At 47.8% G+C, this 27311-nt stretch overlaps 1 protein-coding gene across 2 annotated transcripts in view; it reads right to left on the minus strand.

The window, feature by feature from the left end:
- Positions 1 to 5805: 5805 nt before the first annotated feature.
- The window catches only part of Pm20d1 (peptidase M20 domain containing 1), a 28962-nt gene continuing 7456 nt past the window's right edge, over positions 5806 to 27311 (minus strand). Inside the window, exons 4-13 of one of the 2 annotated variants that reach the window (XM_050147712.1) lie at positions 27052 to 27138; positions 26363 to 26496; positions 25970 to 26089; positions 24793 to 24868; positions 24293 to 24354; positions 23988 to 24066; positions 18672 to 18743; positions 11339 to 11507; positions 9630 to 9729; positions 5806 to 7884 (exon numbers count right to left, since the gene is read on the minus strand). In XM_050147712.1, the coding sequence (XP_050003669.1) occupies positions 7761 to 7884; positions 9630 to 9729; positions 11339 to 11507; positions 18672 to 18743; positions 23988 to 24066; positions 24293 to 24354; positions 24793 to 24868; positions 25970 to 26089; positions 26363 to 26496; positions 27052 to 27138 (1023 nt within the window). In that variant the 3' untranslated portion in view covers positions 5806 to 7760. Of the gene's footprint in view, positions 7885 to 9629; positions 9730 to 11313; positions 11508 to 18671; positions 18744 to 23987; positions 24067 to 24292; positions 24355 to 24792; positions 24869 to 25969; positions 26090 to 26362; positions 26497 to 27051; positions 27139 to 27311 lie in introns of both variants that reach the window. The other variant, XM_050147713.1, reaches the window with a different exon arrangement.

Genomic DNA, 27311 nt, shown 5'->3' on the forward strand with positions numbered 1-27311 from the left:
ATCTTTTTAAGACTTTGAGTACAGAAGAGCTTACTTCGGGGTATCCTGAAGTGTCAGGACCGCTGGGACAAGGTTATGACCTCTATGTTTGATCACTTACATATCTCTGGCACCTGGCACACAGTAAGAACCCAGGAAATCTGATGAATGACTGTTGAATGAGACAGAGGAGATTTGCCTAGCTCGCGTGGCCTGTCACACCGACTCCTAGGGGTAAACAGCAAGAGGGCCTGGGGGAAGCCCATTTCCTTCCAGTCCAGCAGCTGTAACCTTGGGAGAGGAAGGCATCTCAGCCTTCTCTGCCGAAAGAGCAGAAATAGCACAGTCTGTGAAGTGAGAAACACAGATGTGGGGGGCAAAGGTCACAGAGGCAAAGACAGGAATTAGCAGCAGGTAGCAAGCCAGCCAGAGATTTCAGGCAAGACTCAGTCATGAGTGGCAGGAAGATGGGAAGGTAGGTCTCCGAGCATTTTTGCAGCCCTTTGTAAGATAGGAACCTCCATGTGCACAAGATGCTCCTGTTCTCTTCATCTGGCCTTGTGGATGTGTCCACTCTTGGGCCAGCGAAATGGCTCAGGGAGTAAAGGCACCTGCTGCCCAAGCCTGGTGACTGAGTTCAATCCCTAGAACCCTTGTAAAGGCAGAAGGAGAAGGACTGACTTTACAAAGCTGTCCTCTGACCTCTCCACACATACCTACCCACATACTAATAATAAATAAATAAGTTTAAAAGTCTGTTTTTAAAACTTAAAGCGTTATTTTTATTCAAAATTATGTGTTTACGCATGTGGGGCTATGTGTAGGTCTGAGCACATGTAAGTGTAGGTTCACATGGGGTCCAGAAGAAGACATGAGATCCCCTGGGGCTGGAATGGGTGTCAGCTGATGTGGGTGCTGGGTACCAAAACCAGGTCCTCTGCAAGAACAGATTCCCTGACACTTTGGTGACAATCTCAACATGACCTCTCATTGGAGACCTCCCTTTTTTCCTGTTTAGATCTGTCTTTAGCTGCTGCACAGCCTATAATGTTCATTCTGAGCACAGAAGCCCATTACTTCCTACAGTCTTTCTGCAGGCCTGTTGTACTGTGGAGCACTTCTCCTTGGTGCCTTTCCCTCCTGCATCTCTTCCTCCTGCTTTGGAGTCTCTGAGTAGTCCCCGTCGCTGTGGGGTAGAGAAACTGTCCTACCAAAATGCTGGAATAAACTCTCGGTGTCCTCTGCTGAGGTTCTTGAGAAGCAGAGTGGCTGGCATTGATCCAGAGGCTAATAGTAGCTCCAGAAATTTTAAACAGAATGAATTTGGGACAGCAGCTAAGTTGAAGAGAGGTGCCACGGCATTGGTGTAGAAAGCACAGAGTTTTCTTTTGGGGGCGTGGGGAAGGTTTATGGGGGAAACAATTGTTGGTCACAGTTAGGGTCCTGTGAGGAGCCCACAAGGGGAAGACTTCTTGGAGTAGCCTTCTTCAGTCCCGGCACTTGTCCTAATACGTAGTGCATTTAGCCTTCTGTTCTGCGGTTCTCCCAACGCCACGGTTTTCCCTGGGTCCAGATGCTGACCACTGAGGGCTCCTTCAAGACCAACTTGCAGGGTCATCTTGAAGCATCATAGCATTCCGGAGTCCCTCGCCAGTGTGCCATGGTCACAAGACTAGCCCGACATGACTGGAAAGTTTCCTGACTGTTGTTTTTCAGAGCATGTGTGCCCCCTCCCATTTTTCCCCCTGCTGCCACCCTCCCAGAGGTCAACTTCTTTCCTGCCGCCTGGAGCTGAGGTGATATCCCCTTCCGGCTCCATTCAGCTCTAAAAGGATGTAGGGGTGCGGGCGTATGGGGAAGTATGGCCATCTGTCCTCAGAGCTGGGTGCTGTCACATTTACCTTGGCTTCTTTGTAAATGAACTCTGGGTTCCCAACCCCTCCTTGATAGCCACACTGGGGTTTCTTCAAGCAGAAGAGCTCAAGGTATTTTACAGCATTTTATTGAGCACAGCAGGAAAAAATTGTTCATTGAACTGTAACAGGAGGCCGGAGGCCATGTTGTCACTAAAACAGTGTAGCGGGGCGGAATGCGCCACAGCTCTGAAATTACACGGGTTGAATCATGCTCAGCCACGTGTTAGGTATGTGGCCTTGAGTGAGCCCCTTCATATTTCTGGGCCACATCTCCAATGGGGAGACTTGACTGCCTTTCTCAGAGATTCTGGATCGGTAGTAACTGCATTTGGAAAATTCCCTCTCACAGGAGGGTTGTTCTAATATCACTGGAAAGAAAGAGCCAGACGCAAGCATGAGACATCAGGAAGGGTCAGCTCACACTCTCTGAGCTTCATGTTGAATTCTAAACTTTGCAGAGTGCGAAGAATTAAGGATGGATGGTCTGAGAATATGGGTGCTGATAAGTAGCTAAAGGGACTGCATTCCTTCAGCCAGCAATCGGAGACATCATCTTGTAAGAGCTAGCATTCAAGAAGAACATATCCTGCAAATCAAATTATCTAGTTTCAACTATCCTCTGTATTTATTCTTTTTGCTTACCTAGCTTTAGTTTACTAAACTGGCCTGATCGTAGGAATCACAAAATAGGCATCTGTTTTAAACATAGATTTCTGACTTCCTAAAAATTTTGTTTATAAAACTTCGGGGAGGCAGACCAGAAAAAGGTACCCCAGATAACACTCACTCATGATTCAACTATTTGGATCTAGTTAGCCCTTGCTTTGGTGGCTCTCAGTCCTGACTTCATATTAGATTCCCCAGGGAACTTTCAGAGAAACATCTTTTAGCAAGAAACCCTTGCCTGTGCTTGGGAGGACTCAGCCAGGCTCAGAGAGTTTCTGGTGACAGAGTGGCTCTCTGACCAAATCTGACAGCGGCGGTTCATGTGCAAACCCGTTGATCTCAGTGATGACACTATGAAAATGCTTGCTGCAGTATAAGACGGAGAAAATGAAGTCAGCGGTTTGAAAACAAGATAGGGAGCTTTCTAAAGTCATTGAAGTTAGTCATTACGGAAATGCAAATCCAAACCACAAGGTAACATGTTGCATCCACTACACTGGTCATCTAGGTCGTGGCGGGGGAACAAACCCCAGAAAATCACACCTGCCAGTGCAGTCTGCTGGGCAGGTGAGATGGTGTTGGTTTCTGTAGTGAACACGTGGTGTTTTCTCAAAGTTAAGCACAGAATTTCCATGTGACCAAGCATTTTCACTCCTAAGTGCCTGCCGAGAAGAATTGAAAGCGGGGCGGGGAGGGGTGGATCATTCTGGTTAAAAGAAAAAGACTTATGACAGGCAGGCAGGCAAGGGAGAACGTGGCAGATGCAAGGGATAGCATTGAGTGTGTGGCTCGGTGGAAGAGTACAGATGCAAGATGGCCCCTTACCAGCTCAAGATTTCTCTCATAGATGTTTCTTCTTCATTCCTTCCTTCTCCCACTCCCTCCCCACCTCTTCTCTCAGTTGCTGGGGATTGAACCCAGGGCTCCATGCATGCTAGGCAAGCGTGTGTGTGTGTGTGTGTGTGTGTGTGTGTGTGTGTGTGTGTGTAGGAGGCTGGGCACAATGTGCCACACTGGGTATATGAAGGCCAGAGGATTACTGTGGGATTTACTTCTATCATTCCATCGTGTAGGTCCTGGGGACAGAACTCTGGTGGCAAAGCGTGGCAGGAAGCACCTTTTGCCCACTAAACCATCTTGCTGGTCCATGAAAGTCTTGTTTTATTACATTCATTTTACTTCCCAATCTACATTACAAAGTCTTCGAGCACAGACGTGTATATATTTTATATTGTGTACATTAAAATTTTTATAATTAAGATTTTCCGTGATGTCATTTTTTGAGTCAACAAAAAGATGTTTGAACACCTGTTGTTTTCATGTCTCTTGACCACGTACTCTGAAGGGGAATGGTGGGGTAATATGGTAATTCTCTGGTTAGCTTTAGAGGGAACACCAACCGTTTCCACAGCTGCCCTACCATGTCACATTCCCACCAGCTTCTCTACGTCCTTGCCAACAATTGTTATTTTCCACTTTTTTGATTGCGGCCAACCTGGTGAACATAAAGCTCACTGCAGTTTTAGTTTACATCTCCCCAGCGACTAGCAAGCAACGTTTACATTTACAGATCTCTGTTCGTTCCACTGCCTCTGTTTCCCACTTGTTACACTGTAATAGCTTACTTCTCAGGTTAATTGTATCAGCACTGATGGCCTTCACGTATCACAGCGCCTCCTTATAGTAAATTCTGTACAAGGGTTAGAAAGAAGGACCTGAACTAGACAAGACCCAGGAAAGGGTGTTTGCTGCACTTCCCTTTCCCTTCCCCGACTTAAAAGGCCCACACTGACGTCACTCATTTTCCTGAAGGCCTCACATGCGCATCTGCTTCAGCATCTTAGCCTGCGCTTGCGGTTCTTTGCCTGGTTCTCATTCAGCTCTGAGGTCTCAGCTGCAATGATGATCTCTTCACTGTGGAGGCACCGTAACACATAAAGAACAGGACTTTGCTGCCGGGAGGTGGTGGCGCACGCCTTTAATCCCAGCACTCGGGAGGCAGAGGCAGGCGGATCTCTGTGAGTTCGAGGCCAGCCTGGTCTATAGAGCTAGTTCCAGGACAGGAACCAAAGCTACAGAGAAACCATGTTGTGGGAAAAAGAAAAAAAAAAGGGTAAGGTTTTATCTCTTACACTTGGAACAGAAACACCTCACCTGGGCTTCATGCTTTAGAATAAGCCATATGTCATAGCCCTGATGTGTCTAACACCCTGTCCCTTGGCACTTAATTTTTGGTGTTGATAGAGCGGTTAGTAACTGCTGAACATACATTCCTGAGAGATCAGACTCCAGGAAAACATTTCTTTATCTTGCCCTAAGTCTTTATTTAAATTGATAAAATAAGATATATTTTGGTCTATCTTGTAATGTTTTGAAGTAGGTATACATTAAAAATAAGACGGGCTGGAGAGATGACTCAATGGTTGCGCTCTTCCAGAGGACTAGAGTTTGATTCCCAGCACCTAACTTGTAACTTATAACCATCTATAGCTCCAGTTCCAGGGGATCTGGTGCCATCCTCTGGCCTTTGCAGGTACTGCACACATGTGGTGGGCAAGCATTCATACACACTAAATGCCAATACACATAAAATAAAGAAAAATTAATTTTAAAAATAAGGACCATCTTATAAACTCCATGCAATCCTTGTAGGGTGGAGGGAGGCACACTAATCTTTGCTGGTGTCTGAGTTTGGTGTATGTGCTTGCCAAAGCAAGCATGCCCTCTGTCTTCAGCAAAAGTTGATGCCTGGTTGTCCTAAAGGCTGTGGGTTGGTGTGAACTAAAGGCAGGCATGGATTTGGAGTACAAGGTAGAACTGAGTTGTCAAAATGCTTAGGACAAAAAGACAAGGGAAAGCCTGTCATACCCTCCCTTTGGGTAGAAAGAGGACAATGGTCCTTGTGAGACGTGTTACCTGCTAGAGTCCTGAACATCCATTTTCTTGAAGGGCTTTGAGTTCTAATCCCTGGCTTGGGCTACTCATGAGTTAGTGTAGTTTTTCCAATATTGCAGAATGGCCAAAGAACATTTCTTAGTATTAAACATTTTATTCAATTCTGAAATTTTTATATTCGTAGATCTAAAAGTAACATATGCAAAGGCGCAATTTCATTCTTGACAGTGTGCCAGGCATCAAACACAAGAATTTCAAGTTGTTTCATTTCAATTAAATATTTATAGTTCCAAAAACATTTGGTGAAATGTTCAGCTCTTGTTGGAAGAAAAGAATACTGAATCAGAGGTGGTGGTGCAGGCCTTTAATCCCAGCATTCAGAAGGCAGAGGCAGGCGGATCTCTGTGAGTTTTAGGCCATCCTGATGTAGACAGCAAGTTCCAGGACTTGCCTGTCTTCTGGTTCCCCCTTCTGTCTTTTAATGGGGTAACTGTGTGATATTTTGACACATGTATTCACGGGACAATGTCCAAATCAGCTTAAATGTGTCTATTACCTCAAACTCTCTTCTTAAAAAGTCATCAGTAAGTCAAGGATGAGGCTCAGTCCTGATGGCCTTGTCTAATCCTAACAATCCCACAAAGACAGACCCTAATCAGTTAGGTTTCCTCCCTCGGAATACTTTTCTCATAGGATTAAGTTCACAACCGACAAATGTGGGGGACACACTCAAGCCTCAGTGGTTGTTACGGGAATTAAATAAGACATCAGTGGGGAGGAGGTGACACAGGGTCAGAGGATAATGGGGAGTGTGGGAGCCACTGTTTCCTGCTAAATGTGGAACCCACTCAGAATCAAGTTCATCTCTGTAGGAAGGAGTAACAACGGCATAGTCACAGGGCTGAGATAAGGTGTAAGGAACTGCTCTGTAGGGCTCTGCACAAAAGTGAAGGGTTATTTTTGTTTTTAAGCTTGCCCTCCAACAAAAGCTGACTAAGAACTGAATTGGCCAAAAAGAGAGAGTGAGGGAAGGAATGTGAATCTTAACAAAAAAAAGCTTGACTAATTCGCACACTGTTTCTAACACTGACAATTAAGCCAGAGCTGCAAGGAGCAGTTCACATCTGCACAGCCACGGGAGGAAGGCAAGGACTCCAGAGGGAGGGAGAACGGGGCTTCTGAGGGAGCAAGGAAACCCAGTGCCATCAAGCCCGTAGGAGACACGAAAAAGTCTCGCTCGGAGACTTGTGACCTCCCCTTGTGACCTCGACTCCCTTGTGAGCCACAAAGCACAGATCCTGGCCCTGAGTCAAGAAACGCTGCTTTCCAAAGCCCCCCACCTGGCAGCTACTGGGCAGAATCAAACCGCCTAGGGTTGGAGTCCAGAGAGAAGGCAGGAGCTCTGCTGTCCTTCAGTGAAGGCTGCCTCCCCTTGCCTCTCTTACCCAGGGAAGAGCAGCCCCTCGAGCACCCCACCACCACCTTGCCCTCCACTTCCCCTTGGTCATTCTGAAACAGGATATGGTGCCAGGGCCAAGGCTCTGCTGGTTCTGGGCTCCAGTGACAGGCTGTGCCAGGGAAATGTTTTCACAGATTAGTGCCTCCTTGGGTGGGGTCACCAGAGCAGGTGGCAGGAACAGGGCAGGGAAGGGAGCAAAGTTCCAGGAACCCAAGGAGAGCAGCTTGCGTTTCCAGGCCCCAATGTCTGACCCAGGAGTTGTGGGGCGGAGACTGTGAGAGGCACTGGTTAGAGAGCAGCTGACTACACACACTGACAGTGCTGGTGGGAGCGTCTCCGTCTGACCGAGTTACTCAGGTGTGGAAGAGGCTGGAGAGGGGAGGAAGGTAGCAGAGGCAGGTGAGGCAGCTTCCACATCCAAGAAGAGAGTGGATGGCAGGAGAAAGGAAACTCTAGAAGGCAATCCAGCTCCAGTACCCTAAGTTAACGTTCTATCTAGATAAAACCCTCCTGAGATTTTTTTTTTCCCCCAAAATTTGCATTTGTTAAGGCAGGCTGGGAAAGAGGACTAGTGAGACAGGCCAACACCTTCTATGGCAGGACAGAGGCAGCTGAGGCCACTCAGGGGAAGAGGACAGCTGTCGTCATAAATGACAGGCTGGATTCTGCTCATCTCCTCCTCCTTGGAGCTTGTTCTCTGGCGAGTGGAGGAGGGAGTCAGGCAGATGAACTCCATCCGCAGTGCAAGGTGGTTCCACCAAACCTTTCGTCAATACCAGCTCTGTCTCTCCCTGTAGGTTTGTCCTGCCCAGGGTCGGGCACCCCTCACCCACTGCATCCTGGCCTCAGAGTTCATGCACATGAGGAACTGGCTCCTTGTAGGTGTCAGCATTCTGGATCAACTCAAAGATGAACTTCACCTGGTTCTCGTAGTTCCGCACGGAGATTTTCTCGTTGATTCCATGGATACTGAGGGAAGAAGCATTTTGGGGGGAGGAGATAAGGGTCAAATGATGTATGTAGCACAAGAGCTGGCACAGAACACCCTTCCTGGTCCCCCCCCCCCCATATGGCTGATCTTCGGCTCTCCTGGGGGCCAAGGAGATCACTTGTCAGCTCATGTGTGACACACCCATTATTTCTCAAGGACCCGTGCTCCTGCCTAAGAACAGTGGGGAAAACAATGAATAACTCCCGGGGAGTTTAGCCTAGTCTTCTCTTCTGAGGTCGGTTCTCCTCTGGTAGAATTATCTTCCTGATTCTTATGTTCTTAGGATAGAGTCTCCTGCTAGAGTTTTTCCTAAGGTTTTGCTCACCAGGGATAAGGGAGGGCAGGAAGGCAACAGCCCAGGGCACCTTTCCAGCCTCTACCTAGGAACCTTGCTATCAGATCTCATGTTTACCCTCAAAGTGCAAAGATGACAGGAAACAGAGGGGACAAATATGCCCAATTTTAACAACTCCCCAAACATAAATACTATGCTTTTTTTTTGAGACAGGGTCTTTCTATATAGTCCTGGCTGTTTGGAAGCTTGCCATTAGACGAGGCTGGCCTCAAAGTCAGACAGATCCTCCTGCCTCTGCCTCCCTTGCCATGCTCAGTGAAGGCCTTTTTTTTTCTTGGTTTTCAAGACAGTGTTTCTCTGTGTAGCCCCAGCTGTCCTGGAACTCACTCTGTAGACTATAAACCAGGCTGGCCTTGAACACATAGAGCTCCACCTGCCTCTGCCTCCCAAGTGTTGGGATTAAAGGCGTGCGCCACCACTGCCCATAATGAGTGCTATTCTTAAAATCGCATTCAAACATTTTCATTCTGTTTCAAGCGACTTGTGGTGTGGCAAAGAAATCAGGTCTGAGGTAATAGTTTGCAGAAGGCTAAATGGAAATTATCTTCTCAAATTTCGAGAGTTAAAATTGCCTGAAGAATCACAATAACGGTCATACTTGACAGTTAAAATTGATACTCACATTTTGGATTTCCACAGTATTTCTTCTGAGAAGGCCAACTAACATGCTCACCTTTAAACTTGTGTGTGTTTGCTTATCAAAGAATGTTGGAGGGTCTCCTTATTTTATAGGTGGAGGAAGTGAGGTCCAGGGATGAGCATTCTCTCAAAGTGAGAAAGGCTACCTAAGGATCCCCTTCTTTCCTAGACATGGTTTTGTCACATAGCTCAGGCTGGATTTAAGTTTGGCAATGCATTAGGCTGGAGAGATGGCTCAGCAGTGAAGAGCACTGGGTATTCTTTCAGGACCTGGGTTTGAGTCCCAGCACCACATGGTGGCTCACAACCATCTGTTCTGGGGTGTCCCCTCCCGACCCTTAAAGGCAGTGCATGCAAATGTTATATAGCTATATAAGCAAACAAAACATTCATGCATAAAATAAGAATAAATAGTTTTTTTTAAAAAAAATGGTCATCCTCCTGTCTCAGTCTCTTAAGTGCCAGGCTTATAGGCTACTACATCCAGCTTTACCCAAGGATCTTCTTCCCAACAAGCTCTCACCAGTCACTTGACTCTCTCCACTTGTTAAAAGAGGACTGTGCATGGGGGCTACCCTCACAATTCCTGGAGCCACGATGCCAACTTGGGTTCTAGAATCTCTCTAATTTGTCAAAACCTGGCTTTTCTCTATTCTGTAAGTCACCCAAACGGGAAGGGACAGTTCAGATACATCTCTCTGCCTTGCTGCTTAACCCTGTTCCACTTACCTACTGAAGCCCTGAGGCTGCAAGAAAACGGGGTTGAACAGATAGATGCCGTTGGTGAGGTTGGCGTAGTGCCGGCTGTCTGTGTTGGCAATGCAAATACCTAGAAGGAGAAGAGTGAGAGAAAATGGGCTTCGTGTGAGCCACCTGTCCAGTGATGTAGGGAAAGCTGGGTGACTGACTGGGAGCCAGTTAGGATCTTGGGTCATTGTAGAGTGATAACTGGGATGTCCTAAGAGCATCTGCCTAGGTCTCTCCCCCTACACCTCAGACAGGGTTTCTCTGGTAACCCTGGCTGTCCTGGAACTAGCTCTTGTAGACCACGCTGGCCAGGAACTCCGCCTGCCTCTGCCTCCCAAGTGCTGGGCCTAAAGCCATGCACCACCCAGCACCTAGGACATTTTTTATTGTCTAAGTTGTCTAAGTTGCCTCTTTTCAAATCCTTACAAAAACTGTAACTGTACCCAGGAACATGGAACCTCCTGGAAGCATGGGTGAGCTATCCCGAGTGGCCCAAAGCTAAGCTGCTCTCATTCCACGATGGCCAGGGAGACTTTCCACTTTGTCCTCCCAGCCAGGGCCATATGCTGTGTGAGGACTCGCAAGTTCAGAGAGATCATTTATTCTGCATCACTTAGGGCAGAAGCCAACAACCGTGGGGGCATTTTACTGAGGAAAATAGAGCTGTGTTCTGCTGGTCTCATCTTCTGAGGGAGGCAAAGCTCATGTGGGAAAGTCCCAGGAAGCCCCCCCTGGATTGGTCCCCTAGCTGGGCTTGGATTCGCCTTGGCTAGGCAGGCCCTCTGGGGAAAGCCATTCCCAGCCTCAGTGCAAGGGTGGCGAGACAGGGCAGGATGGTATTTTGTGTTTTGTTCTATTTTCCTCTTCTCATTTCCAATGGGTACCTGGGTCTAATGCCATGTGTTGTGGATTTCTTCCTGTTAACTTTCTCTACCCCCATGGCTCTCTGACCCTACTGCTGGGATGATGGCCAGGGGCAAGGATAGGGTAGGGAGAGCCTTCGAGGCTGAAAGAGGAAGATATAGACTGTGAGAACCAGGGTTCCTAAATGTTCACAGAAAGCCACAAGTTAACCCACATAGAGGGAACTGGACATTTGTCCACACATGAAGACCAGAGACCTGGGAACTGCTCAGTCATCACTGCGCCAAAATCCTCTGGTAACATCTTTCAAAAAGGCAGATTTCTGCTGGAAGATGAGGGTGGGTCCAGGTGTTTTACATTTTGTGAAGTTCCCTGGAAGGACTACTGCCAGCCTTAGATGGCACTTGCACAGGTGGGGGAAATGCCGAGGGGCCTGCAGGCGTTAGACCCCGGAGGAGCACTGGTGAGGCTGTTCTGGGCGGTCGTTCCGAGTCCTGCTACTCAGCCGTTACTCTAGGTTGGTGACAAGGTAACTCCTCCAGGAGAGGCATATCCTAAGCCAACCCCTCTTCTATGCCAGAGGGACACAGAACGCTACTGCCCTAGGTTAAGCAAGGACCCATCCTCGGCTGACCTAATTTATTGTTTCTGTCCCTTTCCTGTTTCCCTTCTCACTTCCACCCCGGGGGGAAAAGTACAGTTCCAGCCACAGAAGCAGCCAGCTGTTTCCAGGATGAATGGCTGGGTTGGGGGCAGGGAAAGGAATATCAGATAGGAGGCGGTCCCGGCCACCACCACCCACCAGCCACATCTGATGAAGCCATTACCGGGGACAACAATATCGACTTCCGGGAAGACAGACTGTATGGTCTGTTGAAGCAGCTGGTAGCCTATGGCCTTGGCATCGGAGGGGCTGAAGGGCAGGGGCTCAAAAGACCTCAGCACATGTAGCTGGACTCGGTCATCAGCCACGATGTTCTTGACAAGTTCGAGGACCTTCAGGGTAGAAACCAAGAGGGTTACAATTCTCGCAGATCTGCTACGTAAGCACCAAGTTCAGATCTTTCGTTTCAGCAAGGTTGCACTCTAGAGGTGAGAGCAGAGACTTGGTTTTTGCAGCGGGACCCCAGCTTTTGCTGCCTGGCTGTGAGTGATGTAAGAGCTGGCACTTCCTAGAAAGCATGGCAGAATTGAGCTTAAGTGTTTAGGAGGATTGTCTTACAGCTCTGAGCCAGACGGGGAATAATCCGGAAATAGTTTTTTTCCCCTAGGATCGTGTGAGCCGTGGGCTTAGGTAAAGCATACGAGATTGTAGGACGAGAAGAATCTCAGCCATCTCGAGAGGATGAGCTGCTCCAACCTGAGAGCCTTGGGGTGGTGACACAGGCTGCAAAGGGCTACACCACACAGGTTTCCTTTTCCTCTCTTGAGCTGCTGCCTGTTTGTAACCAAATACACTGAGCAGAAAGATGAGCTCACATGCACACAGAATCAGGAGTGTGGTGCTGTGGCTGAAGGTTTCCCCTTTGCCTCTTTTTATTGAGAAGGACCATGAGGAAATTCCCAGAAGAATCGAGCCTGAGGTGACTAGGGGGTGTCCAACGGAAATCTCTGGTCCCAGGAAGGATGGAGAATGCACCAGGAGGCTTCCAGTGGTCCCCCAGCCCAGTCAGCTGCAGAAGGCAAACCTCATTTGAGCAGTGGTTAGTTTGAAGCTGCTCCTGTCCTATGAAGGGCTGTGTGTCACAGCTGGAGATCACCCGAATGAGAGCACTAACCGGAGAACTCATTTTAGGCCAATGGCCCCTAGATGTATGGCAGAAGCTACATCTGGAGGGTACATCTGCAGTGAAGGCTCCCACTTCTAGCTCAGAAACTCCATCGGAATCAAAGCAAATGCCCTTCAGGGAGGGGTGAGGGTCATAAGAACCCATTTTCAACCAGAGATCAGTTTCATCCCAGCACTAGTGAATTCACCATGGGTATGGCTCAGTGGTAGAGTGCTTGCCTAGCATGCACAAGGCCCCAGGTTCCAGCCTCAGTACCTTAAAAAGAAGTATATCTAGTCCTCACACATTGTTTTACCCAGAGCAAGGCTCCTAAGTTATCCCTTGTGCAGTAGAGAGGCGTTGTGCCTGCTGATTCTGGCTTCAGCCACTCCCGAGGTGTCAGCATCTGGAAACTGAAGAAGGTATGATGACTGGGTCCTTTCAGTGAGAGGCCGGAGCCTGATCCCCAGGCAGGGACCATGTCAGCCTCTCTCCCTTGTCTACAGCATTGAGCAAGTAAAAAGCAATAATGTTGGCTACTTGAGCTATAAATGACAAGAACCAACGAAAATGATAAGAGGCGTTGTTCCCCTAAGTACCTTGTCCATCCTATACAGTTAGGAGTACTGGGCTGAACGTCTACCTGATTACCTAAGGAAGGTGCTCTGCAGAGGCCCGAGTACAACCGGAAGTGAGGATTAGAAAAGCATTTTTCTTAGATGTTAAGAATTTCAAGTTTGAGGAGAGGATATAGTACTGGTAGGGAAAAGGAAAAAAGATTCCTAAGGTGGAGAAGGATGGGTTAAAAAAATGAGGCATGACAAAAATGTTGTGCTCTGGATAATTCCGCACAGTGGAGTGACTTTGGGCCAGGCCCCCAGACCTCTCTGTTACCAGGAGCTGAGATTCTTTTCAGTGTTTAAGATGTGTCTAGTAGTACGTCCTGCTCAGTGCAGTGTGCACAGTGTGGGAAGAGAGGAATGGGGTTAGGTGTTACAGGAAGCCACGCCCCAAATTCATCACAAGGAAGATATTCATATCAAGATGCTAAAAAGGGGGACAGTCTCTGTTGAGTGGCAGCTTGTCGTGGGTCTTCTTCCAGAAGCAGCCTATACAGCTGGATGGAAGCTGGAGTCACACCAGAAAGACCTGGTTAAATTTTAAACAGCCAGTGTTCTTACCGTCAACAAAGAGAACACACAAGTAATTGACACATAAAAGAGACACCATAGACTGGCAATGTGCCGGGACTGTAGATGGAGAATTGAAAGGCCAGGCTCTATAGCACCCTTGGAGGCCGCTCTCTCCACTGGTAGTCCCTTCTTCTAGTCCGTTATTGCTGGAGGGGTCGCGTTCCTTGATCACAAACAGACATTAACAGTTATTATAGTCTAGAGTGGCCTCTGACTTATTATCTTGTATCAGACCTCTGGAGGACAGGGATAAGGTCTGTTCTGGCTGGGTGTGGTTGAGCATAGCTTTAGTTCCAGCAGAGGCAGGAGGATCTGTGAGTTCAAGGCCAGCCTGATCTACAGGTGACTTCCAGACCAGTGGGGGCTACAAATGAGACCTTGTCTTAAAAAAATGGCCTGCCAATATGTCCTGCTAATACTTCACTGCCCCTGTATTAACTCTGCTCATGTTCCCACTGTCGCTCCACAATCACTGTGTGACCCAGAAGCCCATTACCTTTATACTACTTACCGCTTATGTTACTCTGTTCATTTGTGTGATTGCTTGCTACTGCCCCTTCTCACTGGACCGCAAGTCCAATTAGAGTGGGAATCTTGTCTTTCTGAATCACCACTATCCCAAGTGTTTGGAAGAATGTTTAGCTGGGTCTCCACTAAACATGGGGCGGGGGAGGGGGGAGTCTGAATTCTAGCTGCTTTGGAGGGTGACAAGTTCAAGGCCAGCTTGGGCAACTTAGCCAGGCCCTGTTTCAAAATAACAAAGTCAGAAAAAGTGGGGAGGGGTCTTGCCTGTGTGTGTGTGGGTCCAGCCGCCTACCTCTGTGTTGTGAGGAAGAACAGATGCAGAGAGAAGACGAGAACTGTGGCGCCCACGCGTGTTCCCACTGGACTCAGCATGACGCTCTGAGCTTTGGCCCCTGGACAAGAGTGACCAGGACAAATGGTCCTTTGAGCTTCCTAAAGAATGGAGGTTTTCCAGGATAGCCAAAACAATCCTGGGCAATAAAAGAACTTCTGGAGGCATCACAATCCCTGACTTCAAACTCTACTACAGAGCTACAGTACTGAAAACAGCCTGATATTGGCATAAGAACAGACAGGAGGACCAATGGAACCAAATAGACGACCGGATATCAATCAACACGTCTTCGAACACATGATCTTTGATAAAGAAGCAAAAAAATATCAAATGAAAAAAAGAAAGCATATTTAACAAGTGGTGCTGGCATAACTGGATATCAACATGTAGAAAAATGAAAATAGACTCATATCTATCACCATGCACAAAACTCAAGTCCAAATGGATCAAAGACCTCAACATAAAGCCAGCCACACTGGACTTCATAGAAGAGAAGGTGGGAAGTGCACTTGAACGCATTGGCACAGGGAACCACTTCCTAAATAGAAGCCCAGCAGCACAGACCCTGCTTTCTACGTTCTACTTCCCATGGAGATTATATCTATGTGAGTCTCTCTTAGTGTCCTCATTGCTGTAGAAAAAGACAAGATCTCCTGAGTAAATTGGGAGCATGGGGACCTTGGGGGAGGATTGAAAAGAGGAGGGGAGAGGCAGGGAGGGGAGCAGAGAAAAATGTAGAGCTCAATAAATATCAATAAAAAAACCTCGTAGAGATGATGAGTGAAAAGCCCCCTCCCCCCCAAAAAAAAGAATGGAGGTTTTCCAGTCTCACTGGGGCAGGTGGTCAGGATGAGTTCAGGAGATTCCAGGAATGTCATCAGATAGACCAGCAGGGAAGACCTTTTGGCTAGGAGGACAGAGTGTGCCAGGACCAGGGGGATGAAAGCCCTAATGGGTGGAAAACAGCCTTTGGAAAAGGATGGAGTTTGAATGGGCTGGGGAAAAAACGGGTGGAAACCTCAGCTGATTAAATCCAGTGATTTCCTGGAGCTATGAGCCTCCAGGGAGAGCACAGGGTTGGCACCTGCTGAACAGCAGCCGGATCCAGGATTCACACTGAGCTCAGACCCTTCCCCGAGGCTAGGCTGGCTGTTAACCCACTGAGTCCATGAGATCACCAGGCCTATATAATTGGTATAGATTCTTGTATATTGATACAAGTTCAAATTATATTTGTTATTTCTGTTTACAATATTTATACACCTATGCAAAGTTATTTTGTCAGATTGTATGCATGCATGTTTCTACCTCTGTTTAAGACATTTTGTATACTGATACAATTTTTAGGATATATTTATCATATTACATTATATATTTCTACCTCTGATCAAGATACTTACATTTTGAGGTTATTGTCCTCTTTCACTGCACAGTTGTTTACAGATTATTTAGTATTCTGATATGAAGTCTTAGTCTGAGAGAATGTTGAGCACTAAAGACACTCCACTTGGAGTTTCTTTTATTTTTGTCACAACTGGTCCTTGATCAAGAAGCTGCCCATGCCTCAACCACTGACAAAGTGTATGGTGTCCAGACTAAATAAGCAGGACACACACACACACACACACACACACACACGACTGCCAAACCTTACCAAGATATGGTAAGACAGTTCTAAAAATTTTCCTGTCTCTAAAAATGGTCTATCAGTTACTCTAGCCCTTAGCCAAAGTTGGTTGCTTCAACATTGCAAATGAGACTTTGGGTGATTGCCCAAGTAGCCAGCTGTCTCTGTCATCTACTGAACATTTTGGAAGCTGCTTGATTGCACTTCCTGCCTACTCAAGTAATATTATCTCCCTTCTTAGGCCTTCTATGGGGTTAAAGATTAGATAAATGTAGTTATCTTCCTCTTATGATTTAGCCAAGTATTTCCAATGCAAGACTTAGACTACTTAGGATAAAACATTTAGCATATGTTCCTTGCTTAATATTGTTTATGCTGGTTGTAATCCTAATTTTATACTTGATATTTGTTCCTAGTATGTATAGTTTTGTATTGGGTTTGAAACTCTCTTATTTAGACAAAATGGGGAGGTGATGGGGAACATCTTTCAGTCAATGACCTTTAAGAGGCTAGACCAGGTTAGAGTGTGACCTTTGGGTACCCAGAGAAAACCACCAGCCCACCCAGGACTCTCTCTCTCTCTCTGGTTCCTGTGTTACACACCTGAGGTTGGACTTTTCATTCCTGTTCCATGAGTTTGCCCCTTATAATAAAGAATTATAACTGGAATCTTTTGGAGTTAGCTTGGGATTCTTTGACCTGCATCCTCATCCCCTTTTAAGTAACAGGAAGAACTCTCAAAAACTAACAAGTAGAAATCTAGGTGTGTCTGACCCTTAAGGAGATGGGCCAGGGTCCCTACTGTGTTCTAGAATGTATCTCCCAGATGCTTGGTTGCCCTCTTGGGGTTTTGTTTCTTGCTGTTGCTATTGTTATTTTGAATGTATGTGTATGTGTGCGCATGTGCATACATATTCCTGTGCATGTGTGATATACAGATCAGAGGTCAATGTTGGGTGTCTTTCTCTATTGTTATCTGCCTTAGTTTTTTTTTAAAGTATTTTTTTTAAATTTATTTATTTTGTATACAACATTCTGCCTTGATGTACGCCCACACGCCAGAGGAGGGCGCCAGATCTCAGTACAGATGGATGTGAGCCACCATGTGGTTGCTGGGAATTGAACTCAGGATCTCTGGAAGAGCAGCCAGTGCTCTTAACCTCTGAGCCATCTCTCCAGCCCCTGCCTTAGTTTTTTTTATTTTATTTTTGAGACAAAACTTTACTATGTAGCCTTGTCTGGTATGGTTGTTTTAATAAGAATGGTCTCCATAGGTTCATATGCTTGAATGCTTAGTCATCAGGGAGTGGCACTACTTAGAAGGATGAGGAGATGTGGCCTTGTTGGAGGAGGTGCGCCACCAGGCCCAGTGTCTCTCTCTTCCTGCTGCCTGTGGATCCAGAGTAGAACTCTCAGCTACCTCTCCAAAACCATGTCTCCCTGCGTGCTGCCATGCTTTCTGCCATGATGACAATGGACTAAGTCTCTGAAACTGTAAGCAAGCCCCAGTGAAATGCTTTGTTTTATAGGAGTTGCAATAGAACACTGACTAAGAAAGACGTCTGGCTTGGGACTTGTTATATGGACCGGGCTGGCCTTGAATTAAGATTCACCTGCCTCTGTCTCCCAAGCACTGGGGTTAAATGCACGCACCATCACATCCTGGTCCACCTTATGTTTTTAGGACAGGGTCTGAACTTAGAGCTCACCAGTTCAGCTAGACTGACTAGGTAGCTAGCCAGCTCCAAGGATCCTAACTCTGCTCCTCAAGTGCTGTGTTAGGGGTGCACTGTTTACCCAGTTTTTCTGTGGGAAGTAGGACTCCAAACAGATCCCCAGACTTACACGGCACATAGTCACCCACCAAGCCATTTCCCTGCCTCCTGTTCTGCTCTTCATTAATCTACTTGGTTTTTACTGAGAATTTCATGAGTCCTATATTTATATCATCCCCCTCTGACTCCTCCCACATCCCCCACTCTTTCTCAAATCCACACTCTCTTATTCCTTAACTACTATTGTCTTACATATTCACCCACCCACCACACACATATACAACCAGCTGAGTTCGTTTAGAATTGCCCATCTGTGCTGCTGCTGCTTTTGAGGCAAGGTCTCTAGCCACAGCTAGTCTCAGCCTTCCCCTACTTTCTCATTTATCCAACTCTTTAGTCTTAGCAACATCCTAAGGGTTCTTTAACACCCAGTTCAAATTTCTACTGTAAGGTAAGGCCATTTTGGCCTTGGAGGTAGCTTTGCAGGGTTCCTGGGGGAGACTCTCCACCCTTGATTAATACGGCAGCAGCAAAGGGCTGCAGACGACAGCAGCCCCGGAGCCAGATTGTTGGATGTGTACTCACAGGTACACTGCCTACCTGCTCTGTGGCTCTGCAGCCCAGCTTCCCTTAGCCGAGTGAGGACGGCGGAGATCCTACCGTACTGGGCAGCGTAAGTGCTAATGAGTGAGAGTGTGCATCTGCACACCCAAGGACGGAGCCAAGCACACAGCAAGCCCACTATAAATATTTACTACCATTTATTTGTATTTGTGTTTCAGCCTTAGATTCCAAGTTTTCCCCAACCAGACATGTCCTATCCCATGTGGCTGATGCACAGGGGATTTTGGGAAACAAAGCAAAACAAAACAAACCTCAGATGTTGAGGGTCCTACTTCTTGATGCCGGATCTGATCTTTGGAACATAGGTACATACCTCACGTACTGTCTGTGAAGGGTGAATCCGGAAGTTGATTGTAGCCTGAGCCAGTGGGGGGATGACATTCACCTAATTAGAGAACCAGAAACCTGGCCTGAGCCCTCCTCATGTCTTCACAGCTGGCCCCTGCCCAGGAAACACCAACCAGGAGGACGAGAAGCAACTGCTCTGGTTTAAGGAGTCAGGGCTCAATCCAGAGTCTGCCCTTGTCTTCCCTCGCCCTCCACCTGCTGGTACATTCACTTTTAGGGTCTCTGCTTTAGGTGAGATCTTTGTGCTTCTTGGTCCTGGAGGGGTCACAGAGCAGTTCAGAACAGGACTGTTCTGCCTGTGACTGCCCAGATGATTCTCTGCTGTGCCATCCGAGCCCTCTATGTGCATGTTCCCAGGACACTACCACCTGAAGGGATGGTAGTGGTTGTTTTGCATATCTGGGTACAAAATCTACCTAGTTTTTGTCTGAACTTATGATTAGTTGGAGAAGACAGGCTACAGTGGGGTATTTCCTTGATGTCTTGAGAGATTTCCTTTATCTTTCTTTGAACTGAAAAGATGCCCAAAAGCTCCAGGTATAATAACGTGCTGGGCTGTGGCAAACTGGCAGTGCGATTTCTGAGTAGCTGCTACCTCACTGCAACTCTGCTTCTCCAGCAGGTAGCTGGAGCAACGCTACCTCATAGTTGTCCTAGCGATGCTACCGCACACTCCTAGTGATGCTACTGCAGTCCTAGCGATGCTACTGCACAGTCCTAGCGATGCTACTGCAGTCCTAGTGATGCTACTGCAGTCCTAGTGATGCTACTGCAGTCCTAGTGATGCTACTGCACAGTCCTAGTGATGCTACTGCACAGTCCTAGTGATGCTACTGCACAGTCCTAGTGATGCTACTGCAGTTCTTGCAATGCTACCGCGCAGTCCTAGTGATGCTACTGCACAGTCCTAGTGATGCTACTGCAGTCCTAGTGATGCTAGTGCAGAGTCCTAGCGATGCTACTGCACAGTCCTAGTGATGCTACTGCAGTCCTAGTGATGCTACAGCAGTCCTAGTGATGCTACTGCAGTCCTAGTGATGCTACTGTGCAGTCCTAGCGATGCTACTGCAGTCCTAGTGATGCTACTGCACAGTCCTAGCGATGCTACTGCATAGCTCTAGTGATGCTACTGCAGTCCTAGTGATGCTACTGCAGTCCTAGTGATGCTACTGCAGTCCTAGCGATGCTACTGCACAGTCCTAGTGATGCTACTGCAGTCCTAGTGATGCTACTGCAGTCCTAGTGATGCTACTGCAGTCCTAGTGATGCTACTGCAGTCCTAGTGATGCTACTGCAGTCCTAGTGATGCTACTGCAGTCCTAGTGATGCTACTGCAGTCCTAGTGATGCTACTGCAGTCCTAGTGATGCTACTGCAGTCCTAGTGATGCTACTGCAGTCCTAGTGATGCTACTGCAGTCCTAGTGATGCTACTGCAGTCCTAGTGATGCTACTGCAGTCCTAGTGATGCTACTGCAGTCCTAGTGATGCTACTGCAGTCCTAGTGATGCTACTGCAGTCCTAGTGATGCTACTGCAGTCCTAGTGATGCTACTGCAGTCCTAGTGATGCTACTGCAGTCCTAGTGATGCTACTGCAGTCCTAGTGATGCTACTGCAGTCCTAGTGATGCTACTGCAGTCCTAGTGATGCTACTGCAGTCCTAGTGATGCTACTGCAGTCCTAGTGATGCTACTGCAGTCCTAGTGATGCTACTGCAGTCCTAGTGATGCTACTGCAGTCCTAGTGATGCTACTGCAGTCCTAGTGATGCTACTGCAGTCCTAGTGATGCTACTGCAGTCCTAGTGATGCTACTGCAGTCCTAGTGATGCTACTGCAGTCCTAGTGATGCTACTGCAGTCCTAGTGATGCTACTGCAGTCCTAGTGATGCTACTGCAGTCCTAGTGATGCTACTGCAGTCCTAGTGATGCTACTGCAGTCCTAGTGATGCTACTGCAGTCCTAGTGATGCTACTGCAGTCCTAGTGATGCTACTGCAGTCCTAGTGATGCTACTGCAGTCCTAGTGATGCTACTGCAGTCCTAGTGATGCTACTGCAGTCCTAGTGATGCTACTGCAGTCCTAGTGATGCTACTGCAGTCCTAGTGATGCTACTGCAGTCCTAGTGATGCTACTGCAGTCCTAGTGATGCTACTGCAGTCCTAGTGATGCTACTGCAGTCCTAGTGATGCTACTGCAGTCCTAGTGATGCTACTGCAGTCCTAGTGATGCTACTGCAGTCCTAGTGATGCTACTGCAGTCCTAGTGATGCTACTGCAGTCCTAGTGATGCTACTGCAGTCCTAGTGATGCTACTGCAGTCCTAGTGATGCTACTGCAGTCCTAGTGATGCTACTGCAGTCCTAGTGATGCTACTGCAGTCCTAGTGATGCTACTGCAGTCCTAGTGATGCTACTGCAGTCCTAGTGATGCTACTGCAGTCCTAGTGATGCTACTGCAGTCCTAGTGATGCTACTGCAGTCCTAGTGATGCTACTGCAGTCCTAGTGATGCTACTGCAGTCCTAGTGATGCTACTGCAGTCCTAGTGATGCTACTGCAGTCCTAGTGATGCTACTGCAGTCCTAGTGATGCTACTGCAGTCCTAGTGATGCTACTGCAGTCCTAGTGATGCTACTGCAGTCCTAGTGATGCTACTGCAGTCCTAGTGATGCTACTGCAGTCCTAGTGATGCTACTGCAGTCCTAGTGATGCTACTGCAGTCCTAGTGATGCTACTGCAGTCCTAGTGATGCTACTGCAGTCCTAGTGATGCTACTGCAGTCCTAGTGATGCTACTGCAGTCCTAGTGATGCTACTGCAGTCCTAGTGATGCTACTGCAGTCCTAGTGATGCTACTGCAGTCCTAGTGATGCTACTGCAGTCCTAGTGATGCTACTGCAGTCCTAGTGATGCTACTGCAGTCCTAGTGATGCTACTGCAGTCCTAGTGATGCTACTGCAGTCCTAGTGATGCTACTGCAGTCCTAGTGATGCTACTGCAGTCCTAGTGATGCTACTGCAGTCCTAGTGATGCTACTGCAGTCCTAGTGATGCTACTGCAGTCCTAGTGATGCTACTGCAGTCCTAGTGATGCTACTGCAGTCCTAGTGATGCTACTGCAGTCCTAGTGATGCTACTGCAGTCCTAGTGATGCTACTGCAGTCCTAGTGATGCTACTGCAGTCCTAGTGATGCTACTGCAGTCCTAGTGATGCTACTGCAGTCCTAGTGATGCTACTGCAGTCCTAGTGATGCTACTGCAGTCCTAGTGATGCTACTGCAGTCCTAGTGATGCTACTGCAGTCCTAGTGATGCTACTGCAGTCCTAGTGATGCTACTGCAGTCCTAGTGATGCTACTGCAGTCCTAGTGATGCTACTGCAGTCCTAGTGATGCTACTGCATAGCTCTAGTGATGCTACTGCAGTCCTAGTGATGCTACTGCACAGTCCTAGTGATGCTACTGCAGTCCTAGTGATGCTACTGCAGTCCTAGTGATGCTACTGCAGTCCTAGCGATGCTAGTGCAGTCCTAGCGATGCTACTGCACAGTCCTAGCGATGCTACTGCATAGCTCTAGTGATGCTACTGCAGTCTTAGTGATGCTACTGCAGTCCTAGTGATGCTACTGCAGTCTTAGTGATGCTACTGCATAGCTCTAGTGATGCTACTGTCAGTTCTAGAAGAATCAAAAGGAGTATCCCTCAGCCCCGGTGGACAAAAAAAAAACAAAAACAAAAAAAAACAAAAAACCACAGGTCAAATGCAGGAGCATAATATGCTGGTGCTAAAGCAATAGCTGGACATATATGACTATGTTGAACAGCAGCTGGGGAAGATTATCTGGGTTGATTCCGGTTTGTTATGCCAGAAAATAAACATAAATTTGGAGGCATCATCTACTTCTATCAGAATTTGGGACCACGTGAGGTGGCACACACCTTTAATCCCAGCACTCAGGAAGGAGAGACAGGCAGGTATATGTGGGTTTTAGGCTAACCTGGTCTACATCATGAGTTCTAGGTTATCAAGGGCTACACAAACACAATGGCAAACCCAAATCAATCTTCTTTTCCAGATTAAGATCATATTGTACTTGAGGAAAATGTTGGCCCCTGAAGTTGTGCTGGTGGCACTGATGGTTATGGGTGGGTCTAACTTCCTTCAAAGCCCAATGCTTTGTGGGCCAGGCTTGGTCCTTTAACAAGAGACACCCCTTAGTAGACAGGGAAACTGCAAGTGGGCCAATTTACTGAAAACTCAATGCTTTCTTTATAGAATAAAAGCTTATCACATGGGGGCTGGAGAGATGGCTCAGAGGTTAAGAGCATTGCCTGCTCTTCCAACGGTCCTGAGTTCAATTCCCGGCAACCACATGGTGGCTCACAACCATCTGTAATGAGGTCTGGTGCCCTCTTCTGGCCTGTGGGCATACACGCAGACAGAATATCGTATACATAATAAGTAAATAAATAAATATTAAAAAAAGCTTATCACATTATTGATTCTTATTTCTAGAAGAGTAAGACTCATATAGAAATGATAGTCATTGAGGCAGATTTTGGGAAAGGATATAAAAGATTTTACAAGTGGCAAATGAGTATGTCTTTGAACTTACACCAGGGGAACACACACCAGTCACCCATTGAATTAGTTCAGTGGGTAGAGCTTTGAAAAGAAAGACTTTTTAAAAAGATTCTATGGTTGGGCAGTGGTGGCATATGCTCTCAATCCCAGCACTCAGGAGGCAGAGGCAGGCAGATGTATGTGAGTTTGCAGCCAGCCTGGTCTACAAGAGCTAGTTCCAAGACAGGCTCCAAAGCTACCCTGTCTCAAAAAAAAAAAAAACAAAAATTCTACTTGGCCAGTACTGTTGCTCAGTACCCTCCAGGTAGAAGGCTATAGGCTTGATTTATAGCATTACAAAAAAAGCAAGCAAATAACCAAAAATAGAGATCTTTGATGGTAAAATGGTTTGAAGGTTTTAGACTGTCTGATCAAAATGCTAGGAAAATATAAAACATACAGAATTACATTCAGGGCATGGGTTAGGAGACCAAACTCCCCCAAGCCCTTTCTATACATGCCTAGATAGATGCGCCCACACTCTCAGTGGGGTGTAGACCTTGGCTTGAGCCTTTGCTCTGGAGGCTTACCCTACTGAAGCCAGAACAGTGGCATGGGACCACACTGCCCCTTCCATTACTATAGCCACAGCAGGAGAGGAAAGCCCACAACAAACTCAAAGAACGGATGTGCAAGGGCGGCCGGAGGAGCCGGATGATGTTACCTTGACTCCTGCATTGAATATGGTGAGGGCGGTGGTGGTTCTGACCAGGGCGTTGGTTATGGGATTCCTCTCCATTAGCCTAAAGCAAAAAGGCTATGGTTAGACATCAGGAAGAAGTCGTAGAATGTCACTCTCTGTCCTAAACCCTGGAGACCTTTACGGCCAAGAGAGACATGAGCCTATACGTTAATAACAAAATATCTATGACTGAAGGATGACTAGTCAGGCTAGGTAAGCCAAGAAATGGGGAGGGGTGGAGGGAGGGTATCTGGGGAGGGAGATTTAGAGGAAACAAAACATGTTACCTGCTTACAATGGGCCGAAACAGCCACAGGTTCCCCAGGACTATATTGGCGGGGAAGGAAAGCTGAAAGGGAAGGAACAAGGTCAGCAGGAGCAAAGGGGTTGGCACAACAGGGCCACTGTTGCCAAGGCCTGAGTCTCTACTTCAGGTCTACTCCAGGACACAGTGCTCAAGCCCCTCCTCCCCTCTGCCGCCCCAATCTCTGTTGGAGTGAGGTGTTTCCACCTGGGCGGGCATATAGGACTATCCAGAACAATTGCTCAGCAGTCACAGGCTACATGGGAAACAGCTTCCGAGGGAACCTGGGCGTGCTAGGACCTAGGATAAATCCTATCAGCTTTAGACAACACACCCCATCTTGCTCAGCTGCTGCTGGGACTAGGTGAGAATGGGCAGAGACCTGATTGACACGGTGGCCCTTCATTACTCCACAGCTCCTTCCCACCCACTTTCTGCTCCTCGTCTACAGCTGGCCGGGAGCATGGAACATCCCTCCCATACCTCTTTTGACAGCAGCTTCATTGCCTGCTTCAGTGGCCCACTCCCAAACATATTCGGCATGGGTGTCTGCTCCAGTCTGGAAGAGAAAGAGTTCTCAAGACCAGGCCTCCCCCAGGACCAAGATCAGCATCCTGGAGCTGAGTGCAAGCTTCAACGAGCCTGCCCAGTCGTCCACCTGCCCACCACCTCCAGCAAACCGAGGTGAAGATCCAGAGCAACAGCAGGAGCCAGGGCCGCAGGTGTGTCAGGGCCTCGCTCCTCTCTCACTCTGCTTCCTTAGGGCAAGGGGCCATCTCAAGCGTTACTGTATTCCCTGACACAAAGCAGCTCTCTGCCCTAGGGTTACTACTGCTATGATCAAACGCCACGATCCAAAGCAACTGGGGGAGGAAAGGGTTAATTCAGCTTACACTTCCACATTGCTGTCCATCCTTGAAGGAAGTCAGGACAGGAACTCAAGCAGGGCAGGAGCCTGGAGGCAGGAGCTGATGCAGAGACCATGGAGGGGCGCTGCTTACTGGCTTGTTCCCCATGGCTTGCTCAGCCTGCTTTCTTACTGAACCCAGGACCACCAGTCCAAGAATGGCACCACCCACCATGGGCTGGGCCCTCTCACACCAACTACTAATTAAGAAAATAACCCACAGGCTTGGCTACAGCCCCATCTTCTGGAGGTATTTTCTCAACTGAGGCTTCCTCCTCTCCAATGACTCTAGCTTGTGTCCGGTCGACAAAACTAGCCAGCACCCTTTCTCTTTACTTTGCTAAGAGAACCTAGACACAGGTAAGTGTTGTTCTTGCAAACCTTGGTCTCTATCCACAGCCAGGGCCCATTATTTATCTTTGTACCCCTGCCAGATCAGCAGGAGAATTTAGACAGTGTTACCAGTCCCTGCCAACTTGTAATTCTAACTGCTTGGCCGAGCTCCGACTATCCAGCTCTCTGACTTGGTTTTTGTCTCCTGTACATCCTCTAGTTGTACTGACAGATCCTTCGGTCCCAGGCCTGTTCTGAGTATTATTGGCTTTGGACCTCCTGCAGCTTGCACCTCTGCTCCTCGGGCCAGCTTGATGGCAGGAAGCATAGGCAGGCAGGCTGGCTCCTCAGTCTTAGAGTGGCCAAGTGCCAGGTCCTCCATCCCATGCAGTCCCGGAAGAGGAGCCAGGAGCTGCTTACCGGCTGACAGCGGCGGAAAGGATACCAATGCTCGTCTCCTTTGGGGGAGCTGAAGAGTGTCCTGGAGTCATGTTCACTTGCAGCATGAGATCAAGGGCACCCTTCTCTGCGACGGAAATCCTGTGGGAGAGGATCAGAGATGAGTCTTCAGACTGCTTCCCCACTAAACAATTCCGCAGACTCATAGGCTCATCTACATGATGGCCTGGTGGTCTGGGAGGTTAGCTCCATGCTGCTTGGAAAAACTCAACACTAGAAGAAGGCTATGGGGGGAAGCCCAGGACATGGTGGTTAATACAACAGAATATCCGAGTGTGCTCATGGGGGGCAGGCTGGGTAATTTCAGACGCAGTGATAAATCTTTCAGGGTGGAAGGTGCGGTGCTTCACTTACACGGCAAAGGGCTTCTTGAGGTTCAGAAGAAAATCTTCCATAATAAAGCTCCCTTCATCCACAAGGAAGGCCAGCCGAACACCCCTAGCCTGTAGGAGTGCTGAGATCTTCAGAGCGCCCTTTATCCCAGACACCTGTAGACAGAAAGACCAAAGTACAGTCCTTCTCAGCCAGGAACGGACAGACAGACAGACAGCGACTGCAGGCTCTCTCAGCCAGGAACGGACAGACAGACAGCGACTGCAGGCTCACTTGGCCAGGAACGGACAGACAGACAGCGACTGTGGACTCCCTCAGCCTGCCACCTTCCTTCCTAGTCTTTTTTTAATGGGGCAGGGCTTGAGATAATTCTGTCTCGCAGAATTGTCCAATTTCGGAGTCCCTCTGGGTCCCGCTAATTTCACAAAAGAAGGAACTGGGAACAGTGAAGGTCTGGGCAAGGTTTCAGGCAGGCAGCATCACTGTGAATGAAACACTCAGTTCTCTTTCTGTGTACTTAGGGTCCTTGAAGTAGAATTGCCAGACTATCTTTTGGTCTAGATATTACCAGGGAGTTTAATGCTGGCACACAGACACAGAGAAACTGGCGACAGCCATAGGATCTCATGGTGCCCCTGCATCTGATGAACATACTGGATTGCACCCCACCTCCAAGAGACCCTGAGACAGGTACTGGGCACACTGCTTACCTCCTCATCATGGCCCAAAGCAATGAAGAAAGATCTTCTAGGGCTATAGTTTCTGATCAACAGGAGCTCCAAGGCCTGCAGGATTGCCTGGGATTCAGAAGAGGAGAAAGGCTCACTATTGGAGTAGGGTGAAGTCAGAGTCATTCATCAGTAACGGCTGAACTAAGATCTGATAGACTGGATTTAGAGAGAACTACTTCAGGTGGTCCAGAGCTCGGTAGAAAAGCCTAACTCCCTGAGAAAAGCACACATTTATCTGT

This window comes from Alexandromys fortis, unplaced genomic scaffold (genome assembly GCF_014885135.2).
Source record: "Alexandromys fortis isolate MF-2015 unplaced genomic scaffold, M_Fortis_MF-2015_v1.1 scaffold_58, whole genome shotgun sequence".
Classification (NCBI taxonomy): Eukaryota; Metazoa; Chordata; class Mammalia; order Rodentia; family Cricetidae; genus Alexandromys; species Alexandromys fortis.